Below are 26,421 nucleotides of genomic sequence, written 5' to 3' on the forward strand. Positions count from 1 at the left end.
CATTTAACAAATAAACCCTATGAACTACTTTATTCTCTAAACCTCTGCTGCCTCCTAGAGAGCACGAGTCTGTCGCTCGTGTCTGTGCATGCGCAGTTCGTGTCTCCATCGGCCGGGTGCAGGGGACATAACAGCGGTAAGCTCTGATGACAATCCTTTATTTAAAACCTTTAATACGGTAGTTATCCTCAACCTTTAATGTGCAGTTATTAATGTGCGTGCATGAGAGGTGCTGCCACTAGTGAAGGTGTGATTTTATTATGTTAAAACATCGTCCATTCACTGCCAGCTGCCAGAGACAGCTAACGTTAGCCGCCGTTAGTAGACGTTAGCCGCCGTTAGTAGCCGTTAGCTACTTCAGGCCTCGCTTTCGATAACAGATCCAGCACGAGGCTAATCTGGAAACAAAGCTAAATGCTAACAGTTAGCAGCTATATATAGCTACTAACTTCAGTATTTACACGCTGCATTTTAGTATAGTAGTAGCTACACGTTTAAATAATGTTGGCCAAGCCATAATGACTTAAAGTATCTAGTTAGTTGCTGTTAACCACAACAATAACAGCATTAGCTTGCTAGATAAAATGTTAGCTTAATAGCCTAGCCGCCTGCTAACACAAGGCCTATGAAAGGAGGATGAGACACGGGTCTTGTTGTGTTGGGTACTGCGCAAAAGAAAGTCATAGAAGTGTCTCATATAGCCTGTCAAAAAGGTCATAAAAAAGCCATAGTATAGTATGTAAAAAAAAGTCATAAAAACATCATACTATATCATGTCGAAAACGGTTAAAATAGTCATTGTATAGTATGTCCAACAAAATCAAAAAAGTCATACTACATCATGTCGAGTGCAGACCAGACTCTACTGCGCATGTGCAGCACCCCCGGAGATGTGACGCGTGATGCAGCCTCCTTTCTATAGGCCTTGCTGCCTGCTAGCCTCCTGTCAGTTAAAGAGGCTAACGTTAGCCAGGCTGACGTCGAGGTTTGCTGTGTCAGCAGTTCCTAATCTACGGAGCACTGCGGACATCAAAGGTAACATCATTTAGATAGTTTGTGAGCACGATAAGCAGTTTTTTCTCACGAAGAGTTAACGTTACATCGGCTTATTGCAGTCAGTCCCTCCTGTGAGACTAATGGTGTTAATATCTGGTAAAACAACCGCAGGCAGTTTAAGGTGGTGTCTTGTCCAGTCAGTGTAAACAACATAACAGCTTCTCATATTTAATATGTAAGGGATGATGTCATCGTCCCCTTGTTACCGCTGCTCATCTCATTGTGACGCTGTATGTTACATTGGATGTATGTTTTTTATTTTTTTCATTTTATTTTTTATTGATGTTTTTCATGGTTATACACATATCAACAACATAATGGCATGAACACATTCAGACCCACAAACAGGACTCATGTTTGGGAGTTACACTTCCATTATTCTTTAAGAAATGTAAACATGCACTATCTGCAACCGTCTTGGACTCTAACCACTGGTGCACTTCACACTTACTTACACTATACATCCTATATATACCACTTTATAGACTGCACATATGTACATATTACATTTATTTATTGCACACACTACATTTATTTATTGACGGACTGTACACACTATGTTCACCCATTCACTCTGTATCTTTGATATCTCTATTAGTGTTTTTATAATGTTTGTATACCTTTACCTCTCCTGTGTTTCAACCTGTTTGCTGATGTTGCTGCTTTGACACCTGAATTTCCCTCCAGGGATTAATAAAGGTTCATCTTATCCTATCTTATCTTATTCCATACATTCTCATGTCATTTCTATCTCAATCAGTTGTCCTTTCTGCCGTCTTCATCGCTGTTTTGGTTTTTGAATAATGTCCATTTCTCCCACTTGTCTTCCATCTGTGTTTCTTGCAGTCTTAAACGATGTGTCAGCTTCTCCATTATGTATATCTCCTCTACTACCCCCATCCACTGCTCGTGTGTAGGGGGATCCACTCTACCCCATTTCCTTGTGATAGCTTTCTTACTAGCTATTAACAATATTTTAACCAGATATCTATCACTTATTCGTACGTTTCCATCAGTAGAATTCACATTGGATGTATTTTTTAATCCTCATTGTGGCTTTGGCTGCAGATGCACACACGTCTCTCTGTGTAACCTCCTGCATTGCAAAGTAAACACTGACGGGTTATAATGGGCAATTCATATGGCTAGCTTCAACTCATTTTAAGATACAGTTCAAGTTTGTCAGTTCAATACAACCTTGTGTCATCTTTGATACCCCATTAATGAAATATCAAAATTCCCTCACCCTGGTAGTGTTTATTTGTTTATTTGTTTTGCACAATTTAAGACTATACAACATAACACAAAAATAAATGAATAATATAAAGTGCAGGAAGAGGCAAAAAACCTGATGGGCTTATCTGAAGCCTCCACCTAGAGACAAGATTAATATAAATAAATAATATTACTACATAGTAGTGATAACAAACAATTAGGACAAGATATATATAATAACAACAATAACAATACCGTAAATATATCAAAAAAGACAAGTGTGTGTTGCGTGGAAGTGTATGGTTAGTGTTTGTGAGGAGGATATTGATTTAAATATATATAAATGCTTCTGGGCAATCATAACCAAACAACATTGTGAGTGGGAAAAAATAAAAAACATAAAAACAGATACATGGACAACATGGGGAGAAGATGTTGGTCTTCCTTCTAATATACCTTATTTTATGTTTATATTGTCTTTGTTTTGATTTTAGTGACAAGCATCGGCCTGGTGAGCAGAGACTGCCCTTAACCTGAGTGAGTCATGGCCCAATTTGGGGGACAGAAGAATCCGCCCTGGGCGACTCAGTTTGCTGCCACAGCGGTGTCCCAGCCGGGCCACTCGGGACAGTCTCTTGACCTCAGTAGTCTGCACTGTAAGTATAACAAACGAGGGTCTGGATAGTTTCATTCCCTCTCTTATTGGGTGCATGGTTACACAAAATATAATGTTGTATTCTTTTGGTTATATGGACTCTATTACTTTTGCCATCACACCACCTCCCCCAATGTTCCCCATTCAGTGTGTTTTTCCACACCTCTCTGAATCTGGTGCCTTATTTTCCCTCTTTGCAGCTCTTGGTGTGCAGCAGCCATCACTTCTGGGAGCATCCCCCTCTGTTTACTCTCAACAGTCAGCCATGGCTGCAGCCTCTCTCAGCAACCAGTCTGCTGCAAACTATCAGCTGTCTCAGCAAACTGCTGCTCTGCAGCAGCAAGCTGCAGCAGCTGCCGCAGCAGCACTACAGCAGGTCAGTCACAGCGAGGGAGTCCTAAGCACACTCAGCAATCTATGCATCTTGCTGTGGTCGCATGTAAACACTGTTCTTGACTTTAATCAATCACTATCCCTCTTATGTTCCTTGTAATGTATATAGTCTCAGCTCAATACAGCCCTCCAGCAGTATCAGCAGCAGCAGCAGCAACAGCAGCAACAACAACAACAGCAGCAGCAGCAGCAGCAGCAACAACAGCAGCAGCAACAGCAGCAACAGCAGCAACCCCCTCAACAGCAACTGTACAATGTACCTCATCAGGTGAAACATATGCTCATTTTGCTTTGTTACACACTTTATTTTGGAAAGTGCTCCACTCATACTAATCCTTGAAAATATATTGGTTGGTTTAGACTAGACAAAATAAATGACATGGGCATTATTTTTTATATTAACATTTCTGCTATGGCTTCATATAGATTGTGTCAGCAAAGTAGGAAAATGAGCACAGGTCAGGTCATTTCAAATGCCCTAAGCTTTAGCTGTCTGTGGGTAATATCCGTTTGCACTCTTATGTTGAGATTAGATTGACTTCTGGAATCCTTTTTGTCCATTTTTCCTCATGCTTTAGTGCTCCATATTTCTTAATCATTTTCTCTTGAGGCAGATCATGTGAATGTGCTGGGTAATTTGACACGATTACTCAAGTAGCAATGTGTGTATACATAGTAATAAATATATCTCGTTTCCACTAGCAGAATTCCTTAGTGAACATACAACCACGGGCTGTACAGAACTGTTATGAGAGTGTTGCATTGCAATGTGGGCAAATGTATAATACCCAGTCAACAAAATGTTCACCCGTGGTATTTTCTTCTTTCTTCACAGCTTCCACAGCCTCAACAGGCACTGCTTTCTCAGGTAATGTGCAAAACATCTACATTTGCTATATACAGTATATATTATGTCATTTACAAAATGGCAGTCCAGGCTTGCCATCAGGGTTGAATTACAATATTAATATGATTTCGTACATATCTTTTTTTTCTCTGTGTATATCCATTCATACATGCGTATCATGTTCAGGGTCACAAGGGGATAGAGCCTATCCCAGAATGTATTGAGTGAGAGGGAGGGTGTAGAAGGAAAAAAATCTAAAACGCATACATGCCTAAATCAGTCCTATCTGTTTACATCTTAGCCTTTTTAACTGATATCCAGGCCAAAAATTTCAATAGCTGACCAGATCAAAGTATTTTTGCCTTTTTGATTCCTGATGTTTTTTTTCCAGTTTTCTTCATGGCTTTGTGTTTAGTTTATTTATATGAGGAAAAAGCCAAGTTTTGAATTGCTATCAAAATGTCTTCCTTTGCTTCCTTGCAGAGTTTTAGTGGTATTTACTGATTACATGCAATCAAAGTGTATTCATAGTAGCATATTTTTGGATCCTTCTTTTTTCCCGACCCTCAGCCTCCCGTCGCCTTGCCCACCAGCCTAAGCATGTCCAACCCCCAGCAGACAGCCCAGATTACTGTGTCCTACCCAACACCACGTTCAAGCCATCAACAGCAGACGCAGCCACAGAAGCAGCGAGTCTTCACTGGTGTCGTCAACAAGCTACATGACACATTTGGCTTTGTAGATGAAGATGTCTTCTTTCAGCTAAGGTAAAAGAGACTATCTCGCAGACTATATTTCTTGTGCAAATGAGTGTGTTGGTGGAATGATAAGTTAAATGCCCTGTGTCATTAACTATAATTTCTTTATTATACAGTATGCATTACATTACAATGCCTTTTTCTTATGCCAGTCTTACACTGCCCTTGTCAATACCCATCATTTGGCACACATAACAGACAGTTCCAAAGGATACATGCACCTTTTTCAGTTTGAATCTGATGTCACTAGACATATAGAGATGTCTTGACTGTTTTTTTGTTGTTGTGTGTTTTCAGTGCTGTGAAGGGGAAGACTCCTCAGGTGGGTGACAGGGTCCTAGTGGAAGCTGTGTACAACCCGAACATGCCCTTCAAGTGGAACGCCCAACGCATCCAGACCTTACCTCAGCTAACAAACCAGTCGGTGAGAAAACTCAGAGGTTGCTCTAAGTCCCTTAGGAAGGACTGGATAACGTTTTTGGGTACATTAATACAAAACTGTGGGTATCTGCTTGAATTTTTATTCATGTTTAGATTTTTGGTATCCTTATAAATGCAATCAGCATGATATCTGTGTGTCCACTACATTTGTTCATGGCTTTAAAATTGCCCTGTGTGCTACAAAAATGTATAGACACATACTTTGTTTAATTCATTCATATTTACTATTCACATGATAAGTTATTTCACATTTGAAAACGCGTCCCAATGATATTTTGAGTTGCACAAAATGTGAACTAAGGTTCCAAAAAAATTCCCCCAGTCTAGTACATTTTCTTAACTTGTGTGGTTGTTCTGTACTTCAGTTAGTTTCAGTATGGTTGACCTGCAACGATTAATCGATTAGTTGTCAACTATTAAATTAATTACCAACTATTTGGATATTTTGAGGACGTCATCTTGGGCTTTAGGAAACACTGATTGCCATTTTTCACCATTTTCTGACATTTTATAGACCAAACAACTAATTGATTAATCAAGAAAATAATCAACAGATTAATTGACAATTAAAATAATCATTAGTTGCAGCCCTAGCTTTTGGCCTTATTGGTCTGACTAAACATTGGAACACTTGCTGACTTACCTCTTTGACAGAAGCTAAATGGTGAAATGAAAAAGTATCTTTTTGAATTATCTCCAAAAATGAGATCCACAGGTTCATTTTAAACCCTGGACAATTCATCTGGCTTAGTCTGGGGAGAGTCTTAATATATAGTGGGTTTTTTTTCTTTCAGATTTGATATCTGTACCTCTCTGTCTTTAATTGACTGTTGTGTTCTCAATCCATCCTAGCATCAGCAGCAGCCTCAGCCTTTACCTCAAGCTTCCCCACAGCTCGGCGGCCTTTACAATGAGCCAGGGATGCAGCTGCGCTACTCAGACATGCACTCCACTTTGGACAACAGACAAAATGTAACCCCCCTAACCCTGAATCACACACTTTGTTGGTCCTTCTCCCTACTCAATTTCTTTCTTTGTCTTTTTGTCTTTGTTTCCTGTCTTTCTTGCTCAACCTATATATGTTGAACTATAACCATAGTTGCATCTATTCTTAACTGCAGGTTTTGCTTCTTCTTTTAGTTTGCTGTCATTGCCAAATGGATAAAACCACATTTTTGTAGTGGTTTAACAATACATTTCTTTATTTTAAGGAACATTCATTCGTCTTACTGGGAGACTATTTTTATATTATTGCTTCATTATGCATTTTTGAATGTGCTTTTTGTGGTAGATTACAGCCTTTTTACCAAGTTATATAATTCTTTTGTTTGGAAAACAAACTAATGTTGCTTGAGCTGTTACTTTTGTTTCAGAGGCATTTTCGCACTCGGGTCTTCTTAATATTTAAATCGGTAAATTTCTCTACAGGGGACAATGCAGATGACAGAAAACAAAACCTTGTTAAGAGTTTGTGTTGGATTACAGTAATCTTTGATATAAAGAATTGGTTTGAAGTACCACTCAAATCAGTACCTCACCAATTGAATCAGTGCCTTACCAAGCAGTGAGAAATATCTAATTGTCATAATGGTATTTATAGTTAAGTTAATATTTCTGAATGTGATGGCAGTGTTGCCTTTTGGTTCAAGTGCCTATACTTCAGCCAGAATGCCAGATTTGATCTCGGCACCATCTTTTCCTTTGAAAGTGCTGACCAAGATGCCGAGCTTGTCTGTTCACTACACGCAGGGAATATCGTCAGAATATGCCTACCTGGTATTATTTATTTAGGACAGCCTATCCGGGCACCTCTACCTTTTAGAGATTAATAAGACTTCTACAATTCTTTCATCCAAGCAGACTTTCAGACCTTTTCCCAGCTTCTTTCTTTCAAGCAGCCACTCACTGAAGATTTTGTACAGTTCATCCTGTTATTTGTTGAGCAAGATTGTTTCAGACCTGCTTTTGAACATATGCTCAACTCTCCTTTTTTTCTTTTCCCTTTTTTTCTAGAATCAGCCTCAACCTCCTAACATGATGAAGGCAGCACCCAACATGATGCAGTCGCTACCTCCCCCGACCACATTCAGTGTTCCGACCCAGGTTCCACCTCCTTCCCTCCTGCAGGCCCAGCTGTCTGCTGCCTCTCTGGCCCCTCTCCTCCAAAACCCTCCTCAGCCTCTGCTGCCACAGCCTCCACCCAAAGGTGAAATACTTGTCAGTGGGTTTGCATTTATCTAGTATTGGATATAAAGCAGTGATGATCACCACTATCTTTGCAGCTGTTTTGGCACAACATTGACCACAAATTCAAAGCGATCTTTGTGGTATGTTAAGTGGTTAAACAAGCACTCTTTCCCTTGTCTCTAGATGTGTTTCCCGGGGGTCTACTTCAGCCCCCAGTGAGAATGATGCCACAGCCGCAGCCTGTCCGACGAATTGAGCCTCCGCCTCGTTTCCCCAGTCGCAATGATCGAGGCCCTGAGCTCATTCTCAGGACTAAAGAGGAACGCAGGTGAGATGTCGATAGATATCACTTGTCACGATCTGATATTTGTCACTAAAATATGCACTCGGTATTAGTTATTCATTTCAGTGTGTTTTCACATCAATTCCTTAGTCGAGACAGAGACCGTGAGCGCAGACGATCAAGAGAACGCTCGCCCACACGTAAACGTTCCAGAGACCGCTCTCCCAGACGTGACCGCTCACCTCGACGGCCTCGCAGGGTGGTTCCTCGCTACACCGTCCAGTTTTCTAAGTTCAGCTTAGATGGGTGAGTACAATGTTTTCAGTGTTTCATGCTGATAGTTTTATTTTGTCACTGAAGTGTTGTACTGTATGTCAACATGTCAGTGGTGTGATAGTCAACAGTATGTCCTAGTTTGTGTTGTGGAGGTATTAACTGTCCTCTGTGGGTTCTCCAGCTCCAGCTGTGACATGATGGAGCTGAGAAGGCGCTATCAGAGCCTCTACATTCCTAGCGACTTCTTTGATGCTGTCTTCACCTGGGTGGAAGCCTTCCCTCTAACAAGACCCTTCCAGTTTAGTAACGCCTGTAACTTCCACATCTTACACAAAGAGGTGGATCCTCTAGTCAAGAATACGGCTGTGCTGGACCCTCCGGATGCCAACCACACCTATAGTGCTAAGGTATGACTCCCAATGATAAATAGATGGCACTGGTGTGTCTTTCATATTCAGTAAGATGCAGTGGGCAGTAGGGCTGTAACGGTTGTTGTATTCATGCCAAACTGCTGTGGTCCGTGGGTCACAGTCTGGTGCATGAAGCCGCACGCAGAATACACGTTATGTAGATTAATGCACGTAATGCGGAAGCAAATTTCACAAGCGTGGAAACTTTTAGTTGTACGGCGTTAGCAACATGTGCTGAGGTCCACACAACTAGCTGATGGGCGTGCGAGTCAGTCACTCTATAGTGAGCGCAAAAAAAACCTGGAGCTGGAAGACCTGCCTGCAGGTTTTCAGTCAGCTACAACAGCAATGGAGAGAGAGTTGTGTATAAAACAAGGACGGTGCGTCGGTGTTGCCCCACCGTTGTAGGGTATGTGAATGGAAACACACCGAGCATCATCCAGATGTGCGAATCACTGGGATGAGGAAAAAACAACCCGTATTTTCAGTTCCATAACATAAGAGACGCTTTAATGTTTTATAGCTTATTGGGACCTGTTGCCTTTTGGTGTTTGGTACGTGTTCGTACAGTGTAATTTTTCCATTGTACCAAACTCACACCGAACCGTGACTTCTGTGTACCGTTACATCCCTAGTGGACAGCCAGAAAAAGTCATCGCAATCTTCATAATAGAAGTAATGTTGATTCATTTTTTTTAACGTTTTAAACTAAATTTCTGGCCAGATCTTACACATTGCACCTATAAACATGAGGCAGCATCAGTTCATTTGGCATTAGCAGTGACTTCATAGAGCTACAGTGTAAAGAATTTCTTGTGCTTAGGTCGGCAGTCTGAACCCAACTACAATGAATGGAATGATGGACTCTGCCAATAAAAAAACGACTGTATCGAGAGATATTTACTGAATGTAAATACACTGAATGGCTATTGTAGGAAAAAATGCAGACCATAAATGGCGTCAAAACAGGGTTTGATTTCATTAATATTTTCAGGATTATAACTGTAATGTGGTCTCTTTATGGTTCAGGTGATGCTACTGGCTAACCCCAGTATAGAGGAGCTCTATCACAAGTCCTGTGCTCTGGCAGAAGACTCCCAGGAAGTCAAAGACTCCTTCCAACACCCTGCTAGACTCATTAAGGTACATCACACATTTTCCATGCTTGTGCCATTCAGTGATGTAAAGATCCTATTCCATTGCTGAGTACTAACAATGTGGACGAGTCCTAACTGACGTTGGCTCCCCTTGTGTGTGTTTGTTTTCTCTGTTGGTTGTGGATCCTCAGAGGTATGATTATTTGGAAATGCTGCTGACATTTTTGTCTTTCTCTCTGTCTCTATTCTCTTTCTTTTGCTCTTTCCACCCTCCAAACCCCTTATCCATATCGTCATTCCCTATTTCCATCTAACCTATTCTTCTCTGTGGCTTTCCTTTGTACCCGTCTGTCTTTCTCCTTTAGTTTTTGGTGGGAATGAGAGGTAAAGATGAGGCAATGGCCATTGGTGGTCACTGGTCTCCCTCTCTGGATGGAGCTGACCCAGAGAAGGATCCCGCAGTCCTTATAAAGACAGCCATACGCTGTTGCAAGGCACTCACAGGCATAGATCTTAGTCTGTGCACTCAGTGGTAAGAGCTGTTATTCTCATCGATATTTATTTTTCTCATTGATTGTGTTTCTGTTTAAACCAAATAACTCTGCTGGTACTAAAATCCCAAATTGAGTAACTCTGATATGCTGCATAATTTTACTACTTCTATACAAAATCTCATCCTGGACATGTTGATGATGTGATATTTCTTCTTTTTTTTTTTCTTTTTTTTTTTTATATTAATGATTATTGTTAATTTGCTACCTATTATTTACCATTATTATTTATTGTGTTGTGCAATGTTCTTTTTGGGCTTTTGTGTGTTGTCGTCTTGGCTCTCTCTTTCTGTCACACACTCTATACATATACAGTATATGCATATTTCATTGTGATGAAAAACCAAACGCATGGACTGTGGCTGGAAGCAGTAGCCTGGACCAGAAGACACTGCGATTATGTTTTTTTTTTAATTTATTTTTCTATTCTCCCTGTTAAATATCTTACATATTTAACTGGCTTTCACTGTCCTGTTGATTCTGTCTCTCTTTGCACAACCCTAATGTAGTGCGTTAAGTGTATCCTAGGTTAAATGCAGAACACTCATCCATAATTGGCTGAAGCTATAATGGGGATGAATTTGGGGATGTGATTTATTTTATGTGATTGTCTGTCAACTTTCTGGAAATGGCTGCCGTAACCTGTGACAACAGTTGGAGAGCTGCAGACTGGGTCCATTTGTCTATACTGTGTGTTGTGTGGGAGAAGGGTCACTGTAATGATATGTACAATCATTCAGTGAGCTCATGGGAGGGAGTAGCTGTAGAAGGCTCGTCTTAGCAAAGCTTGCCTTTTATATGTGCCCTGACCAGAATGTTTCTTTCCAATGCACCTTCTTCCTTTGCGACAGGTATCGTTTTGCAGAGATTCGCTATCATCGGCCGGAGGAGACACACAAGGGGCGGACAGTCCCTGCTCATGTGGAGACAGTGGTTTTGTTTCTTCCGGATGTTTGGCATTGTCTTCCTACCCGCTCAGAGTGGGAGGTGCTGTCACGGCGACTCCGGGAGCAGCTGGCTGAGAAGCTGTCGGCCGAGCGAAAGGAGGCGGATGGAGAACAGGCACTGAACCGCTAATCCCTCTCTTCTCATTTCCGCTTCTCACAGGAAGGCACAGGAATTACAAACAAACAAACCCCAGACACACATCAGACACAACGCACACCTCACCATTCACGCAGACAGACACAAACACAGGCAGATTATTGTTCCCCCAAACCTCACCTAGGCGTCTTCTGTTTACTCCTCCACCTGTCCCTTCTCCTCTGCTCCAACTCCTCCATTCCTCCATCAGCACATCCACCTTCCCTCACATCCAGCAGACACATACAGTGGAAGCAGTGAGACTAGGTTGTGTTGTGTAGGCCCCGATCGCAACTGACAAAACAGCTTCCAGCTCCTCAAACGCATCATAATTCGGTGCTAATCTGGGTGTAATTATTCATGCTAATCCTGCTATTTTTTTGTGCAATATGTTAAAGAATACTTGCTTAGCCTGCTTTGAATGTGGGTGCTTGCAAATTGGTTCAGCAATGGTCTCAAATAGTTTCTCAACTTTGAGCCAGTGGTGATTTTCTAACACTGGAAATGTTTCTTTACGCTGGAATCTGTGGAGTCAGTTGTGTGTAAATAACGTGTTTGTTGTAGAAATGTGTATTTTTATATGATTTTCCACAACAATTTGATATCGTCTGACTTCGAAAAGAGAACCTCCCCAAAGTCCTGTTTCTTGTCTGTTCTTGTTGATGGTTCTACTTTCTCATTTGGACTATATGTAGAATTTGGTTTTTCCAGGGCAGTTGGTTGGACAGATGGCTCCTATCTGACGTAGGTGTTTAAAACCCATAAATGGCAATACCCAATACCCCAGTCATAGACCATGGTAGCGCCACCCTATCCTCACTCCATTTGGAGACCAGCTTCAGTTCACCTGATGTACCTACACACCTTTTGGACACACCTCTCATTGATTTTTACCTTTTTTTGTGTTCCACAGATTGATTGATTGGCAGCTGGGGGGCATTTCTGTTGGTTTTTATAAGAGCTAGAGAGCTTCCCTGTGTACGCTTCAGTAGCAGTGGACTTAAACACAGTCGAGAGCTCACTAGGACGAGACAAAGAAAGACATGTGACCTTGCTTCTTGCACGGATCAACTTTAAAGCTCACTCAGGCCACGAGCAGTGTACTGACTGTCTGCTATCCCACCTCTTTCTTTCTCTCTGCCTGTCTCTATCTTAATTATTTCCTGTCAAGGAGGAAGAGGAGAAAGATGACGATGAATCGAAGGACGTTAGTATTCCCACTCACTGGGCTAAACTTGACCCGAAATCAATGAAGGTAAGATTCAAGGAGACAACCTCAGCACTGGTAGAGCTAGGAAAACAGACAAACAATGAACTTAGAATTAATTGGACCTGTAAAAACTTGTTAATTATTGTATACTGTGCATGGAGAAATCTTCAGATTACTTCTCTTACCAAAGTTTAATGTGCATATCCCATGTCCCTGATTTCTCCCCTTGTAGGTAAATGACCTGCGCAAAGAACTTGATTGTCGCTCTCTAAGCTCTAAGGGGTTAAAGTCGCAGCTGATCGCCCGTCTTACGAAGCAGCTGAAGGTGGAGGAGCAGGTGGAGGAGTCTAAGGAGCCCGAGAAACCAGAGCCCAAAGCTGCTGAGGAAGAGGAGCCGATTCGCACTGAGGAAGACCGAGAGGTACAGAGAATTTGATTAATTAAATGATTATATGGATCAGGTTTAATAATGAGAGAATTTAGTAGTAGCTGTGACATTTTTGTTATTGTGGCAACACTGTGAATGTCTCCATACAATGTGCAATTGTTCATTGAGAGGCAAGAATTACATTTCAGTTATGTCAGTCTTTTCAATATTATAAAACTTTTTCAGTAATTAGGTTTATCTTAAATTCATCTGAAGAGCTCTTCTAACTGAAGTGTTCTTCTCTGTTAGGAGGAGGAAAGGAAGCGGCAGGAGGAGCTTGAGCGCCAGCGGAGAGAAAGGCGCTACATCCTCCCTGATGAGCCCACCATCATCGTACACCCCAACTGGGCAGCCAAGAATGGCAAATTTGATTGCAGTGTCATGTCACTGAGTGTGCTGCTGGACTACAGACTGGAAGACAACAAGGAGCACTCTTTTGAGGTGAGAATTACTGGTCACAGTTTTATGCTGTGTTAGAGAAGATGTAAGAAGTTGACAGTGCACATGTAAATGTCACGACAGGCCGTGATATGTTGTGATTATGTCACACGTTGGCGTGGCGAGGATGTTGCTCCACTTTCTCCGCCCCCCCAAGTTTCGGTTGCCAATAGCTCTGGAGCGCTCTCCCGTGTCAAGACCCACATCAGATAGTTTCTGGTAGGGGTGCTGTTGACCAAAGAAATTTGTAGCCGACTAACACTCATACGATTTCGACAACTAATCGATTTGTTGATTTAATCTACAGATCTGTGAGTTTCTCCACAAAGAATCACACAAAAGAACCATTTAAAATCTTGCCTTTACCAGAGATGTGCTCATTAATTTCTTAGAAATTAGTCATTCAGCATGAAAAAAAGCATAAAAACTGACTCATCAACTTAAGAAATCTTAGTCTCCTGACACCAAAACAACCGATTAGTCGACTAAGAGGGGCAGCCCTAGTTTATAAATTGTGGTGCTGCAAAGGCAGCGGTTAATACAGTTCTGCGGTGTTCTTGCTTGCTTGCATATTCTGGGCAACTTTGTCGAACCTCCTCTTTACGTAGCTCTGGGCACGGCTAAATCCACTCCTCCATAGACGTTAACCTTAAATGTTTCCATTTTGCAACGGGTTTTAGCAGCTATCTTTGTACCTGTAACCTGTTCCGTGTTTGCAGAAGTGACCTTTTTTGAACTGATCTTTTTCTATCCAGGTTTCCTTATTTGCTGAGCTGTTTAACGAGATGCTACAGAGAGATTTTGGTTACCGCATATATAAAGTCCTGGCTGCTTTTCCTACCAAAGATGATAAGAAGGAAAAGGAGAAGAAAGCCAAGAAGGAGGTGGAAAAGCGTGAAATAAAGAAGGAAAAAGAAGAGGAGAGTGAGGAACCAGTAGTAAAGAAGACTAAAGAGGATGAGGAGGAAAAGAAGAAGGCAAGTCTATCTGGTCTTCTCAGTCTGTCATTTGCTCCAAAAATGATGTGTATTTTCATGCAGTTATGTGACTTTGTGTTTTTAGAGCGATGAAAAGGTTGTGAAAAAAGAGTTGTCTCGAGATGAAGAGGAGAACGAAGATGATGGCAGCACGGCCAATGCTGAAGAATATGACCCCATGGAGGCTGAAGATGCAGAGGATGACGATGATGATGGTACTGCACCTTTTCTTTAAATACAACTCAAACGATTATTTTTTTCCACAATATGATTTGGCCAATGATGAGAAAACATGCACCACGCTGAACCTGTGATGGATAACACTTCCACTTTTTCTGAGGCCTTAAGTGAGGAAAAGCTTAGCGCACTTTTTTGGAATATTTAAATGTTTCTTGTATTCACACTAATTAAACACAACATAATAATAATCAAATTTAAAGATGTATCAACCTCGTTCCACTTTCCAACTTGATTTTTCTATTGATATTCTCTAGACAAGGATGATGACGACTCCAATGACAGAGACCGGAAAGACCGCAAGGATGACCGCAAGTCGTCAAAAGAGAGGTCATCTAAAGACAAGGTTGGTTGGTTATTGTTGTGGGCATCTTATTAACACATTGATGTAGCATAATCATGGTTGTTGGTATAAATGTGGTTGTTGTTGTTACACCAGGAGAAGAAGCTGATGGTCACACACAACAAGGAGCTGCTGATGGCATTTGTCTACTTTGACCAGAGTCACTGTGGTTATTTGCTGGAGAGAGACCTGGAGGAGATCCTGTACACACTGGGACTACACCTTTCTCGTGCTCAGGTGAACAGACACAGTCACAATCATCATCATGGTTTGTTTCTGGATCTGTGCATCCCTGATTCTTAATCGGTCTTATTCACTCACTGCCTGCCTGTTATGTCTGTTTCCAGATAAAGAAGCTGTTGAACAAGCCGGTGGTCAGAGAGTCTTGTTACTACCGTAAACTGACAGACCGGGGGAAGGACGAACCCATTCCTTCCTTTAATGAAGCCCTAATAGAAAACCTCATAGGTGAGCTATCATGGGTCTTTATGGTTAAACATGTTTCTGTCACTGTTTTAATACTGTCAATTAAGCACAATTTTTAAATCTATGATGACATAGAAAGTGTCATTAAAATAAGCTACAGCTACCATATGGCAGAGGGCTTCTGTCGTAAGCTCTTTTCTTTTATTAAATTCTTCTCTCTCTTTCTGTCAGGTAACCGAGGACTACTTCCTGCTACAAAAGTTCGTGCACAGTCTGAGGCCAGTGAGTCTGGTAATCTGATCGTGTATAACGGAGCCATGGTCGACGTCGGCAGCATGATGCAGAAACTGGAGAAGAGTGAGAAAGCAAGAGAGGAGATAGAACAGAAGCTCATGGTGCAGGATGCCAAAATGGGTATGATTTGAATTGTTTTATACGGTGTATGGCGTCTTTGGAAATGCTTTCATAGTCTCATGAGTTGCAGGCTACACTCTGTGTCAGAAGTCCATCTGGACAATGATCTGGCTCAATTTGAGCTTTGCTACAAAGAAGCCCAGTCTCACTTCATTCAGCTTTCTTTCTTCTGTGATTTCTGAAACGTGGACTGGCACATTACTAACAACTGGCACATGCAAAGTACAATTGGCTCGATTTCCAGTTTGTCCGGTCTGGTGTACGAGCTTAAACTGGTTTGATTTTATGCAAACCAGCTGAACCGGCATTTGCCATTATGACATGTTCGAACAAATTAAAAATTAGCCTACATCAGCAACCTGTGCCAACAGCGTCACAGCTCTAAATCCAATTTGTATTGCATTAGTAATAAGCAATATGACAACGTGATTAACGTATTATGTTTGTTTATAAACGGACTAACAAAGCCACTAGTGTCTGACAGGCCGTGCACAATTTACTGTTGAGCCGAGACCAGCTGCATGAAGATTCAATTTCAGTAGTGGTGGGAGGGAGGAAGATGCGCATGTTGTGTTTGTTTACTAGAAAGTTCAAGTTCAAAGTTCATGTTTTTGGGGGTGCTGAGACATGGCAGAGTTGGTCTCAAAGAAAACTAAAACTGTGCCAATACGGCAACATTTTAAAGTTGAAGCCGACGAAAGATGTGGGCCAAAAACAGACGAGTTTTTGCTCACCTCTGATTCATCATCTAGTTAAAAACCTGTGTTAATTGAAGGTCTGAACAACAAATGGACCACAAAAACCTTTCTGCATTTATTAGAAAGATTTCTTTTCATTATCTGTTCTTTACCCCGTTAACTTTTATTATGGATACGATTAAAGACAGAGAGAGTAGGAGAGTCTGTCTGTCAGCAAGAAACACTTTTTACATCATTTATCGTCATTTCCTTTCAGTCACATGTGAAGCTGATAATTCCTGAGCGTCGGGTTTGATTGAAGATACATCATTTAAATTTTCCCTGAAACATTTGGCCTAATAAATAATTTCCAGTGTTCAAAAGACACAACAGTCATATTAAATAATGAATTCACAATCAGAATATCAATAAATACAGATGCAAATAATTAATAAATAATATAAAGGCATTGTGCCAGTAGAAATGGTTGCTGAGCCTCTAAGCAGAACACAGTATAAATACAGACTGCAGCTGTTATTCATGTGCAGGTGTTTGTTAAACAGGTAACAGGCCATAGAGAGAAAACACTGCTGCTCTGCCACTGGTAACTGTGTGCCTTTTATTAGGGTGGGCATTTAGGGCTGTTTATTAAATCAACTGTGCTTGACCCCCAATGATGCCTTGCATATGTTTTAGTTTGCAGGAGGTCTTCTTTACTATATAATCTATAGGGGTTGTCCAAAAGGCCTAATCTCAAATTCAGAATAGAGAGAACGTTAAGTGTTGTTAATAATTGACGTGCCTTCCTGTGTACAGCAGTGTTACAGTGACTTTGTTGGCGGCCAACAATTTTCCCGGCTGTTTTGACAAACCTAGTCAGCTTGTTTGCGTTAATCAGGTCAGCATACCTTGTTATGATGTTAAACACAGGGATGCTTTCTGTTAGGTTGACATACACAAGGCATTCTGACTGAGTCTAAACCTTTTGGTTTCTTAACTTGGGAAACTGTATGTTTTCTCAAGTGCTATTTAATAGTTAAAGGCAGGGTTGGCGTTGTTCTCCAGTAAACACTATTTGTTATATTGGTAGAAATGGTCTTTACACCCCGACAACGATCCATTACTTGTGAGCTCTGAAAAAGGACCGGAAAAGAGCCGTCATCTGTAGCTGCTGTAATCCTGTAAAAACGTCTACCAATCACTGCCTTGCGATCCGCTTGGAAAGAGCCAATCAGATGCCTCCCTGCCTCCCTGCTGGTACCCTTGGCGTGCACCAGCCTGAACTCAAAGCGCGTCGCCGCCGCAAGTTTACTGGAGAATGGAAGAGAAAACTCAGCCCTGCAGTAGCACTGCCGCGGTTACTTGTCATGAGGTAGCGTTGTTGAGGTCCTCTCTCTGCTCTTTGTCTGTGAAGTAGTTACGATGCAGCGGTGCTCGTGCATATGTGTGGGGGGGGGGGCGTTGCCTTGGAAGGAGCCCCGAGAGGAGGGGGTGGGTTTAGACGGAGCTCCTGAGGCGATGCTACTTTCAAATTATGCTAGCTTTCCATCAAGTTTGAGTTGTAGAAAAGTATAATTTGACCTGAAGTTGCTTCTTGAAAACCACTGACATGCCTTCATTCCAACCCTCAATCTAACTGTGTGTTGTCTCTTTCCAGATGAAGATGCAAAGGTGAAAGCTCAGGTGGAGCAAGCCAACAAATCCTTGACCAGGGAGCTGGAGGAGGTGAAAAGCACATTGAGCCAAACTGAGCAGACTCTGAAAGCTGCGGACGAGCAGAAGACCATCTACCACGACCAGATTAACAAGACGTCCAACACCTTGACGTCCTCCGTCAAAGAGCTGCTGGCAGTGCTGAAAAAGGTACAACATTTTTACAAAGCATGAAATTGCTGTTCATCTATTTCATTTTTACCTTGCATGAGAAATGAGCTCATAAGGCCTTTTCAGACACGGAATACATCATTGTGTGAGTGAAGTAGGGTTGAGCCGGTGTAAACATTTTTGAGCCAGTTTTATATTAAGCCAAAAACCGGACCAGACCTTTATACCGAATTTTACCACTAGGTGTCGCATTTGACTCAGCTTGTCACTAAAATAAGAATAGCTGGTCCACCTTAATGGTCAGTCCAAACTAAGACGGAAAAAAAGCAGTGAAAAATATTTTTAGTAAACTGAAACTAAATAAAAACAATATCCTTTATGAAAAAGTAAACTGAAATGATATTGCCTGGGTAAAAAACTAATAAAAATGATTTTAAATTTATTTCAGTTTTAGTCTTTTTTAGCTCCAATATATATATCACTACCGAAAAATGGAAACGGCTTGAATTTCTGTCAACTCTCGTGACATTGAACCACAGAAACAGAATGGACTTGACCTTCCAGGAGATGGCGCTATACTACAATTGCTTTATTTAAGTAGCTAGAGGGTGGGTGTTGCGCATCCGTGACACTGCGGCCCCCCCCATTGTGGGTCGGGGTACGGTGTTATCAGCAGTAACTGCTGTATGAGTGCTGTGCAGTGTAGCGGCGATTAACTAGTCAGTAGGACACAGACTGCTTCCATTCACATGATGGGTATTGAATGAAGTACTCTAAGGGTACTGGCATTGGTACTGGCATTACATTTTTTAAACAATACCCAGCCCTACTTTGAAGCCTCAATGAGCATCGTGAGCATGAGGGACGATCAATCTCAACGCATTCAAATCTGCTTTTTCAGTGTTTGCTAGTTTATTAAACTGATTTTGTGCATAAGAGATTATAATAAATATTAGATCCTGACAATTTATCAGTCAGCCTTAGCCTATTACAGATATCATGGTATTGGTGTATATGTTGTCTGATTTTTGCTATGAAAAGTGATATGAAAGCTTTCATCTTTAAATAATTAAATACAGAAAAAGCTGCTTGAGGCTGTATTAAACTGGTGTCATTCCAAAGTTTGCCCAGCAGAGCGCGCTCTGATTTACCATTTTGCAGCAATCAGTGCAGCATGTGAGACCAAGGCAGCTGTCTGCAGTGTCAACTCAACATCATGTAACACAGAGGACAACAACTTAATCACTCTAGCACTCTACACCTGGTTTCACGAAACATAACCTCACTCATGGTTAAAACTATAAATTAGGATAAAATGACACTTTTCAAACATTTGCATTTTGCAACATAAAACGGCAAACGTAACAAACTACTCATTCCAGCACCCGGCACTAGGCAGGCATGATGGGATATGTGGGTCGTCCCTATCGCTACAATACACTCAACACTGGCAGAGTAGCATCACGGCTGAGCAGACGATGGTGCGGAGTCGAGTGGTGTCTTCATGGCTCAGTGTCTTGCTCGTGCCCTGAATGCGCACAGGTCTGACATTATGCCTGATCTTTGCTGTCACAAGCCATCCCAAAACAATTATCTGTTTGGATGATTGTATTTGCCTGTTACCTCTGGACAGCGTGCATCAGAGAGAGAGAAAGACCGAGAGAGGCAGAGAGTGAGTATGTGAGAGGCAAAATAACGCCACGATTGATAAGATGACAGAAATCCTTTTATTCATAATGGTGGATATTCTGTAGCTCTCGTAGCCGGTTTTGTGCCCATATGATTTGATTCGTTTGGATGACTTGCACAGTCCGAGTGCTCAGTACTGAGTCAAGCAGCGCTGCAGAGAGGAGAGAAGGATAAGCCTATACAGATGTATACAGACGTGCAGCGAGAGCGCACAGGATGCAAGATGCAAGTTTGAAAGAGCTGTATTCACTGATTGTTTTTCTGTCTCTCTCAGGATCAAGAAGTAGACGAGTCGGGTGATGAAGTTACTGACGATCGCACTCGGACGTCTCAAACAAACGGCGCTGATAAATGAGTGACACATTTAAAATATATTAAGCTGTAACACTGATTATCTTAAACATTGTAAATATTCACTAAACAAGTATAATTTGGCGGTGTTTTATTTGGACCTATTGTCTCCTAAGTACATGTATAAAATCATTAATGAATTAGTGTTAATTTCACCTCAGTTTCTGTGTACAATAGATTTCTGAGGAGTTACTTTTCTTACCTAGAATAATTTGACAAAGCTTTGAAATGCTTATTTTCAGTTTGAAGTAAGTTAAGTTCAGTTGCTAACATTTCTTTTTGCCATTGCTTTAGCTTTGTTATGGCCAATAAAATGCTTTGTTGTAGATTTAAATGCCAGTTTGTGTGAGTTGTACTTTTCAGAGATTTTTGTTTTTCTAATGAGCAATAATGATGCTATTTATGTGCAAGAGAATTCATTAAAAAAAACTATATTTAAAAGACACTAATTTTGGATGAAAAAGGGCGGGATGGGGGTCCATGTGGTTCAGACAGAATTTCTTTGTAAATCGCCCCCCATCCGCTGTTTAACCACAACTGTGTTAAATTCACACATTCACTTTGTAGTTCTTCTATTTTGCTGATTTGACTGGTTTCTGCTGTTTTTTCAAACACATGGCTATGCATGGTTCCTGCTTCTCTTGGACCTTTTTGCTGTCGGCGCCTCCTGACTGTATCCACCGACTGCTGCACTGTTTCATGTTTTACTGTGACGAGCACCTGTCTTGTTTTCTCAAATAAGAAACTACACGTGAACCAAAAGATTAGCTCAATGAATGTGCTTTCTGCTGAAGGAATCTTTGCTGCAAAGACATGAACATTTTGAAATCCATCTCTGGACTTGTGTGCGTTGGTTTGGGTTGTTCTAGAAGAGAGGCACAATTACATTCAAATGTGCTCAAAAGCAGGCAATTTTATTTTTGATATTGAAAATGTACTCTATGGATGTGTTGTGCAAGAGTAAAGTGGTCCATTTTAACACTACAGTGTGTCTGCATTTTTCCTGTTCCCTAATGTGAACAAGACGTATTAATGAGGCGTAAAAATCTGAATCATGCAATGTGGAATCTGTGGCACAATGAAAAAAGCAGATTTAATTGATCAAAAATAAATATTAGTTTTACTTTTGTGCATTTGACGTTTGCAAAAAAGGGGACCAGACAAAATGCCACTGAATAGAAATAACTATAAAGCAAGATATCTGTCTGTTGTCCCTCTGTGTGTTATTCGCATAGCTCAAGAACCTTCCATCCGATCTACTGACCGCGGTTAACCGTAAACCGGGTGTGTTTTTCAGTGACGGATTTAGTGATTTTGGGAGCCCCAAGGTCAAATGTTGGTGTTGGCAGTGGTAGAAGAAGTAGGCCTACTCAAAACCTGTTTTTCTGAAGGAAAATTAACTATTAATAGTAAAACTATTAATACCGCACTGTAAAAGTCCTGCATTCAAATGTTTCCTTCAAGTGAAGAGAGAGGTAATGTCAGCACAATGTACTTAACGTCTGTTCAAGGTGGAGCCTTCAGTTCTAATATGATGCTCGATAGTTTAATGAGTAATAATTAGGGCTGTCAATTGATTAAAATATTTGATTGTGATTAATCACGATTGTCCATAGTTCATTGCAATTAATTGCAAATGAATCACATTTTTTATCTGTTCAAAATGTACCTTAAAGGGAGATTTGTCATGTAGTTAATACTCTTATCAACTTATCACATGATTTTTGACAGTCCTTGTAATAATGCATCATATTTGAATTGCTATATTTTGTCAGTCAAATCTGAATCTGCAACGTAACGCGAAACATTTCTCTGTCAGGTAAATGTAGTACTACAATGTTTTCCTCTGAAGAAGTAAGTAATAGGTTGCATATTGTTTAAGAGCTTTGGGGGCCTTTTGTAAGTTATTTGGTGTACAGAGAGTTAGAACAGTAACATGATTCAATATCTTTCATATCTATCTAAACATAATAAATCTATAGCTGTTAGGGACCCTTTTAGTTGAGGGCCTCAGGCAGTTGCTTTGTCTAACACTTAAGTCTGCCGCTGCCTGTAGCCACATCTGAGGACACTGGGTTCATGTCCTTGGGGGAGTTTACATTTTACAACTAAAAACTCGGCTGATTCAACAGCAGGAGGTTGGACAGACATTTTTTTTTTTACCTACTCCCCCAGATTTTTCACTGGTGATAGTTTGTGACTTCACGCCATTTATCAGGAATAGTATCCCTGTGGTTGGAGTAAGAGATCATGGGTGTGACCAGACACAGTTTGGACGAGGAATATTAATGAAGCATGTTGTCACTGAGTCTGTGAGGAACAGGGAGATTCCTGCTTCACAGCCTCTTGTAGATCATTTACCTTTGAAGCTTTTGTTCCCTGGCTGAGATGTCTCTTTTATGTCTTCCAGCCACCGGACTTTTCTGACCTCCTGTCGATGTAATACTCTGTTTGTTTCCTCTCCCGCCACTCCCTTCACAAGCAAACACACTTTCCTTCTTTCCTTCCGCATGTTGTCACACTGTTAAAAGAGGGCTTTTTAATGAATGTATCGGTCATTCAATAATCACTTTGTCTTTTATAGATCTCTTTTATGATTGTGGTAAACCAGTCCAGATCCCAGTCTGTTACACCTCACTGCTCACTCATGAAACATTAGTTTGTCTTGATTTATTTCATACAGAACATTTATATACTTATTTTAGACAAGCGTTTGTACCCCTGAGGAGCTAATCAACATTTCCCCCTACATTTTCATTTAAATTCACAGCTCTTTTTTTTATTTCATGGAGGTGCTGCAGCTGTGAAACTGGCTGCTAAATTTGTTCCCACCAAGAATGTGTCCTGGTTCACATAAAAAAAAAAAACCTTAGCAGGAAACATCTCTGTCAGTTTCCAGCAGCTCGTCTATGTCATTTCCTTCAGAACAATGACTATCTGTCACCCAGTACTTTGGCTATGTGGCTGCTTTTGTCCTGGTGTCGAGCTCTGAATACTTGACAAACAAACCTCATTTGTCCCCCGAGGAACCACGTGCACACTCCTCACGCCTCCTGCGAGCAGCTGTGTGTGTGTGAAAGTGAGGTTTTTGCACTTGGATGTGCATGCATATGCGTAGGCATGCACATGTGATGTGTGAAATTAGACCCCACCGCAGAGAGCAGGGCAGGTAACCCCACTCCCAGGCTGCAACAGAAGGCTTTTGTGGCCACTTCCCCGCCCTCCTCTTTAACCCCCCCGATCCTGGTATCAAAGAGCTGCTGCACTCACAGGCCAGTCTGCTGACAATCAGACCGTTTCAATGCAGGGTCGCAGTTTCCAGGAGTGGGGGCAGACGGGGTTAGTAAAAAAGGGAGTTTGGTTTAGTAACTGATCGTGTTGCCATTTTCACCCCCTCCTCACTTTTCATGTAAATCAGCCCTCTGAAGTCTTGGGGTGCGGTTATGGAGCATGTGTACGTGTGTGGATGTGACGTTACACTGGTCTCATTGTTAGTTTAATTCATTCTTACATTTCCATAGGCTCGTAGATGTGTTTCAATTCTCCCCACTCCCTCATCAACACTTCACTCTTTACCATTAACACCCTCCATCCTATGTGCATGTCAAAAGTTCAGAGTCGTAGTTACCATGACAAAAGGAGCTCTCCCTGCCTCACACACAGCCTACAGAGTCCCGACGGGTCGGCTTTTCAAAACCTGTCAGGAGTCAGTGTTTGTTAGCTCTTTGCATTGTTTTCTGGACAATCCCGCCTGTGATGGTGACACGATAAGACACAAATGCATGTCATTGCCCAAATGAAGCCAAACTAAGTGATATATTATAAACCTATGTTGGTGTGTTTTTGTGCCAGATGGGGCAAATTTTAACCTCAGAATCCAAATGAATCGACAGAAACTGAACCCTGACCTTATCTTCACAGCAGCACCAAAGCTCTGTCTTTTCTGAACTTTCTCTCACCTCAGAAACTGTACAAGATTTATTTTTCGCTCATTATTGTCTGGCTGTATTGTGCAGCATAGAGTTGGATTTCCTGGGCGATGAATTGTGCTCGAGATAACTCATACAGATGACAAATGACCCAGCTCCCCTCACACATCCTCCGGGGGAAATACACTTTTTCCTCACTATTTGCACATATCTGAGTTTGGCCAGAAATCGTTCTGACCACCAAAGTCAAACAAACAAGTCAACCGCCCTCTTACGTGCTGTTTGATATTTCAGGTAATTGATACATGAGAGGCTCTATTGATGCATTTGCTTGTCTCCCCAGCAGCCTGCACGGGCCCCGGGTAGAGGAGAGAGAGAGAGGGGGGCCCCTGTTCAGCTGGAGCTGCAGGAACCCAGCTTCCTCGGGAGCGGCGCAGCAAAGTGGTGCAGTTGTTGAGGAAACGATCCCCCTCTCAAAGGCCTTTCCCTGGGAATACTGGGTTACAGTGTGAGAAAGTTCCACAGTTGTTTTTGACAGCATGTCTCTGGGGCGTCTCCCGGCAGGAACGGCTCACCTCTGTGCAGTGTGGACCGCCGCCGCCCCCCCGAGACCATTAGGACCAGCAGAGCATCCACAGTCCACTGCTACAGTATCCTCTTTAAGTGCAGAGCAAGTATGTATGATACGACACGTACATGGCTGCAAACTCAGGTGGCTCTTTAATGCAACTTTACACCGCTTCACATCAATTTGAAGTTTCACATTTCACCAGATAACAATAGTAACACAAAGCGCAGCATTCATCCGGGCTTAGCATCTACACTTTGGGGGAAAAGCGGATCTCTCCTAATTGCCACTGCATGTTGCCCTGAAGGAAAGTATGTCACTCAATAAGATAATCATACAGTGGGAACCCAAGATTGCCAGTACCAGCTTGCTATATGGGAAAAAACAAAACATTTCCATTGTAAAATTGCAAAGCTGGCTGTGACACGGTGCATGCAAACATGGGTCAAAACATCTACGGAGCAACAATGTGTGTGTGTGTGTGTGATAAACACAGGAAACATTTCCATTCAGGCCAGCTGGTACGATAACTACCAGTCAGAGGAGAGGCTGCAGGTGTGCAGGGTCAGCAGGCCAACAACTCAAACCAATTTAGATATCACTAACAAATGTTTAACATCTGAAACCACGCTTGTTGATTGTATTTCTGTTTTTCTTACATGTCTCAGATTAATGTTAATCTATCTCATGACAACATGTTCTGATCTGATTAAAGGCCTCATCTGAGTTACTTAGTATACTCCTTAGATGAGAGAAATATTGGCACCAAAATCATCTCTACAAAAGTAGATCATTTGTTTGTTGAACATGTAAACACCAGTATATGTTAGATGACAGTGTGCAAAAGTTTTTGTTCTCTTTTTTAAAGTTATTAGTCTTATTAGTATGACAAATTCCACAAAACCAACAATGAGCTGATCCCTATTGCCTGTGTAGACAAATCCTAATATATCTTATTGATCTGTGCCATAGACCTCCATCCTAGTCCAAAATGAATTAAAAACGCATCAATTAGCCACACCGTTACGCTGGCTGACATGTCCCTTCATCATATACACCGTTCTGCTTTAAATATTTACCAGCACGCCAAATGTGTATTACTCCGCTGCAGAAAATTGTCCCTGAACTCCTGGTTGAGTACAGTTTGATAAAAACTACAGCATCCAGCTGTTTAAGAACAGTATTTAGCCTTTTTTAAAAATGAAAGAATATATCCGTCACCCGTTTTTAAGGGTTTACGTCTTCAGTATGACAAATGGGCTTGGTGCTGGAGCCACAGATAGGGTAGTGAAGTTGTAAAGTATTGCGAGATGGACACACATTGTTAGTTTTGATCTTTTCATGGGATGTAGTGAAGGAAAATATAGACTAATGCCAGCCTTATCATTTAAAGGTAGGGGGTGTAGGATTTATTAGCCGTAATGGAAGAAAATATAACTATGTTTTCATTAGTTATCGTTCATAGCGCTTCATATCTACATTGGTAGCGGGTCTTCTTCACGGAGTCCACCATGTTTCTACAGTAGCCCAGAACGGACAAACCAAACACTGGCTCTAGAGAGAGCCTTTCACGTTTTTATGTTAACTAAAGGCCACCGTAGGTTCTCTACACGCTCGTGAAGGTAGGGATGAGCGGAGGAGTATTCAGTTAGTTGCAAT

The 26,421-nt window shown here is 41.5% G+C and overlaps 1 protein-coding gene across 3 annotated transcripts; it reads left to right on the forward strand.

Moving 5' to 3' along the window:
• Positions 1-21,249, forward strand: ccar1 (cell division cycle and apoptosis regulator 1). 3 transcript variants are annotated; one of them, XM_074645864.1, is made up of 26 exons: positions 1-136; positions 2,766-2,927; positions 3,127-3,302; positions 3,429-3,587; positions 4,155-4,187; positions 4,737-4,933; positions 5,222-5,348; positions 6,218-6,337; positions 7,379-7,571; positions 7,736-7,880; positions 7,962-8,141; positions 8,293-8,518; positions 9,551-9,664; positions 9,984-10,150; positions 11,021-11,231; positions 12,424-12,507; positions 12,695-12,883; positions 13,139-13,330; positions 14,083-14,304; positions 14,390-14,519; positions 14,799-14,887; positions 14,981-15,121; positions 15,232-15,352; positions 15,542-15,724; positions 18,059-18,264; positions 20,189-21,249. In XM_074645864.1, the coding sequence occupies exons 2-26, from the start codon at positions 2,816-2,818 to the stop codon at positions 20,267-20,269; spliced, it is 3,798 nt and encodes a 1,265-aa protein (XP_074501965.1). In that variant the 5' UTR covers positions 1-136; positions 2,766-2,815; the 3' UTR covers positions 20,270-21,249. The 3 variants fall into 3 exon arrangements, with proteins under 3 accessions (XP_074501965.1, XP_074501967.1, XP_074501966.1); XM_074645866.1 differs by having other exon boundaries at positions 7,986-8,141; XM_074645865.1 differs by lacking the exon at positions 1-136 and adding an exon at positions 900-1,035.
• The last annotated feature ends 5,172 nt before the right edge of the window (positions 21,250-26,421 follow it).

This window comes from Sebastes fasciatus, chromosome 9 (assembly GCF_043250625.1).
Source record: "Sebastes fasciatus isolate fSebFas1 chromosome 9, fSebFas1.pri, whole genome shotgun sequence".
In the NCBI taxonomy this organism is placed as follows: Eukaryota; Metazoa; Chordata; class Actinopteri; order Perciformes; family Sebastidae; genus Sebastes; species Sebastes fasciatus.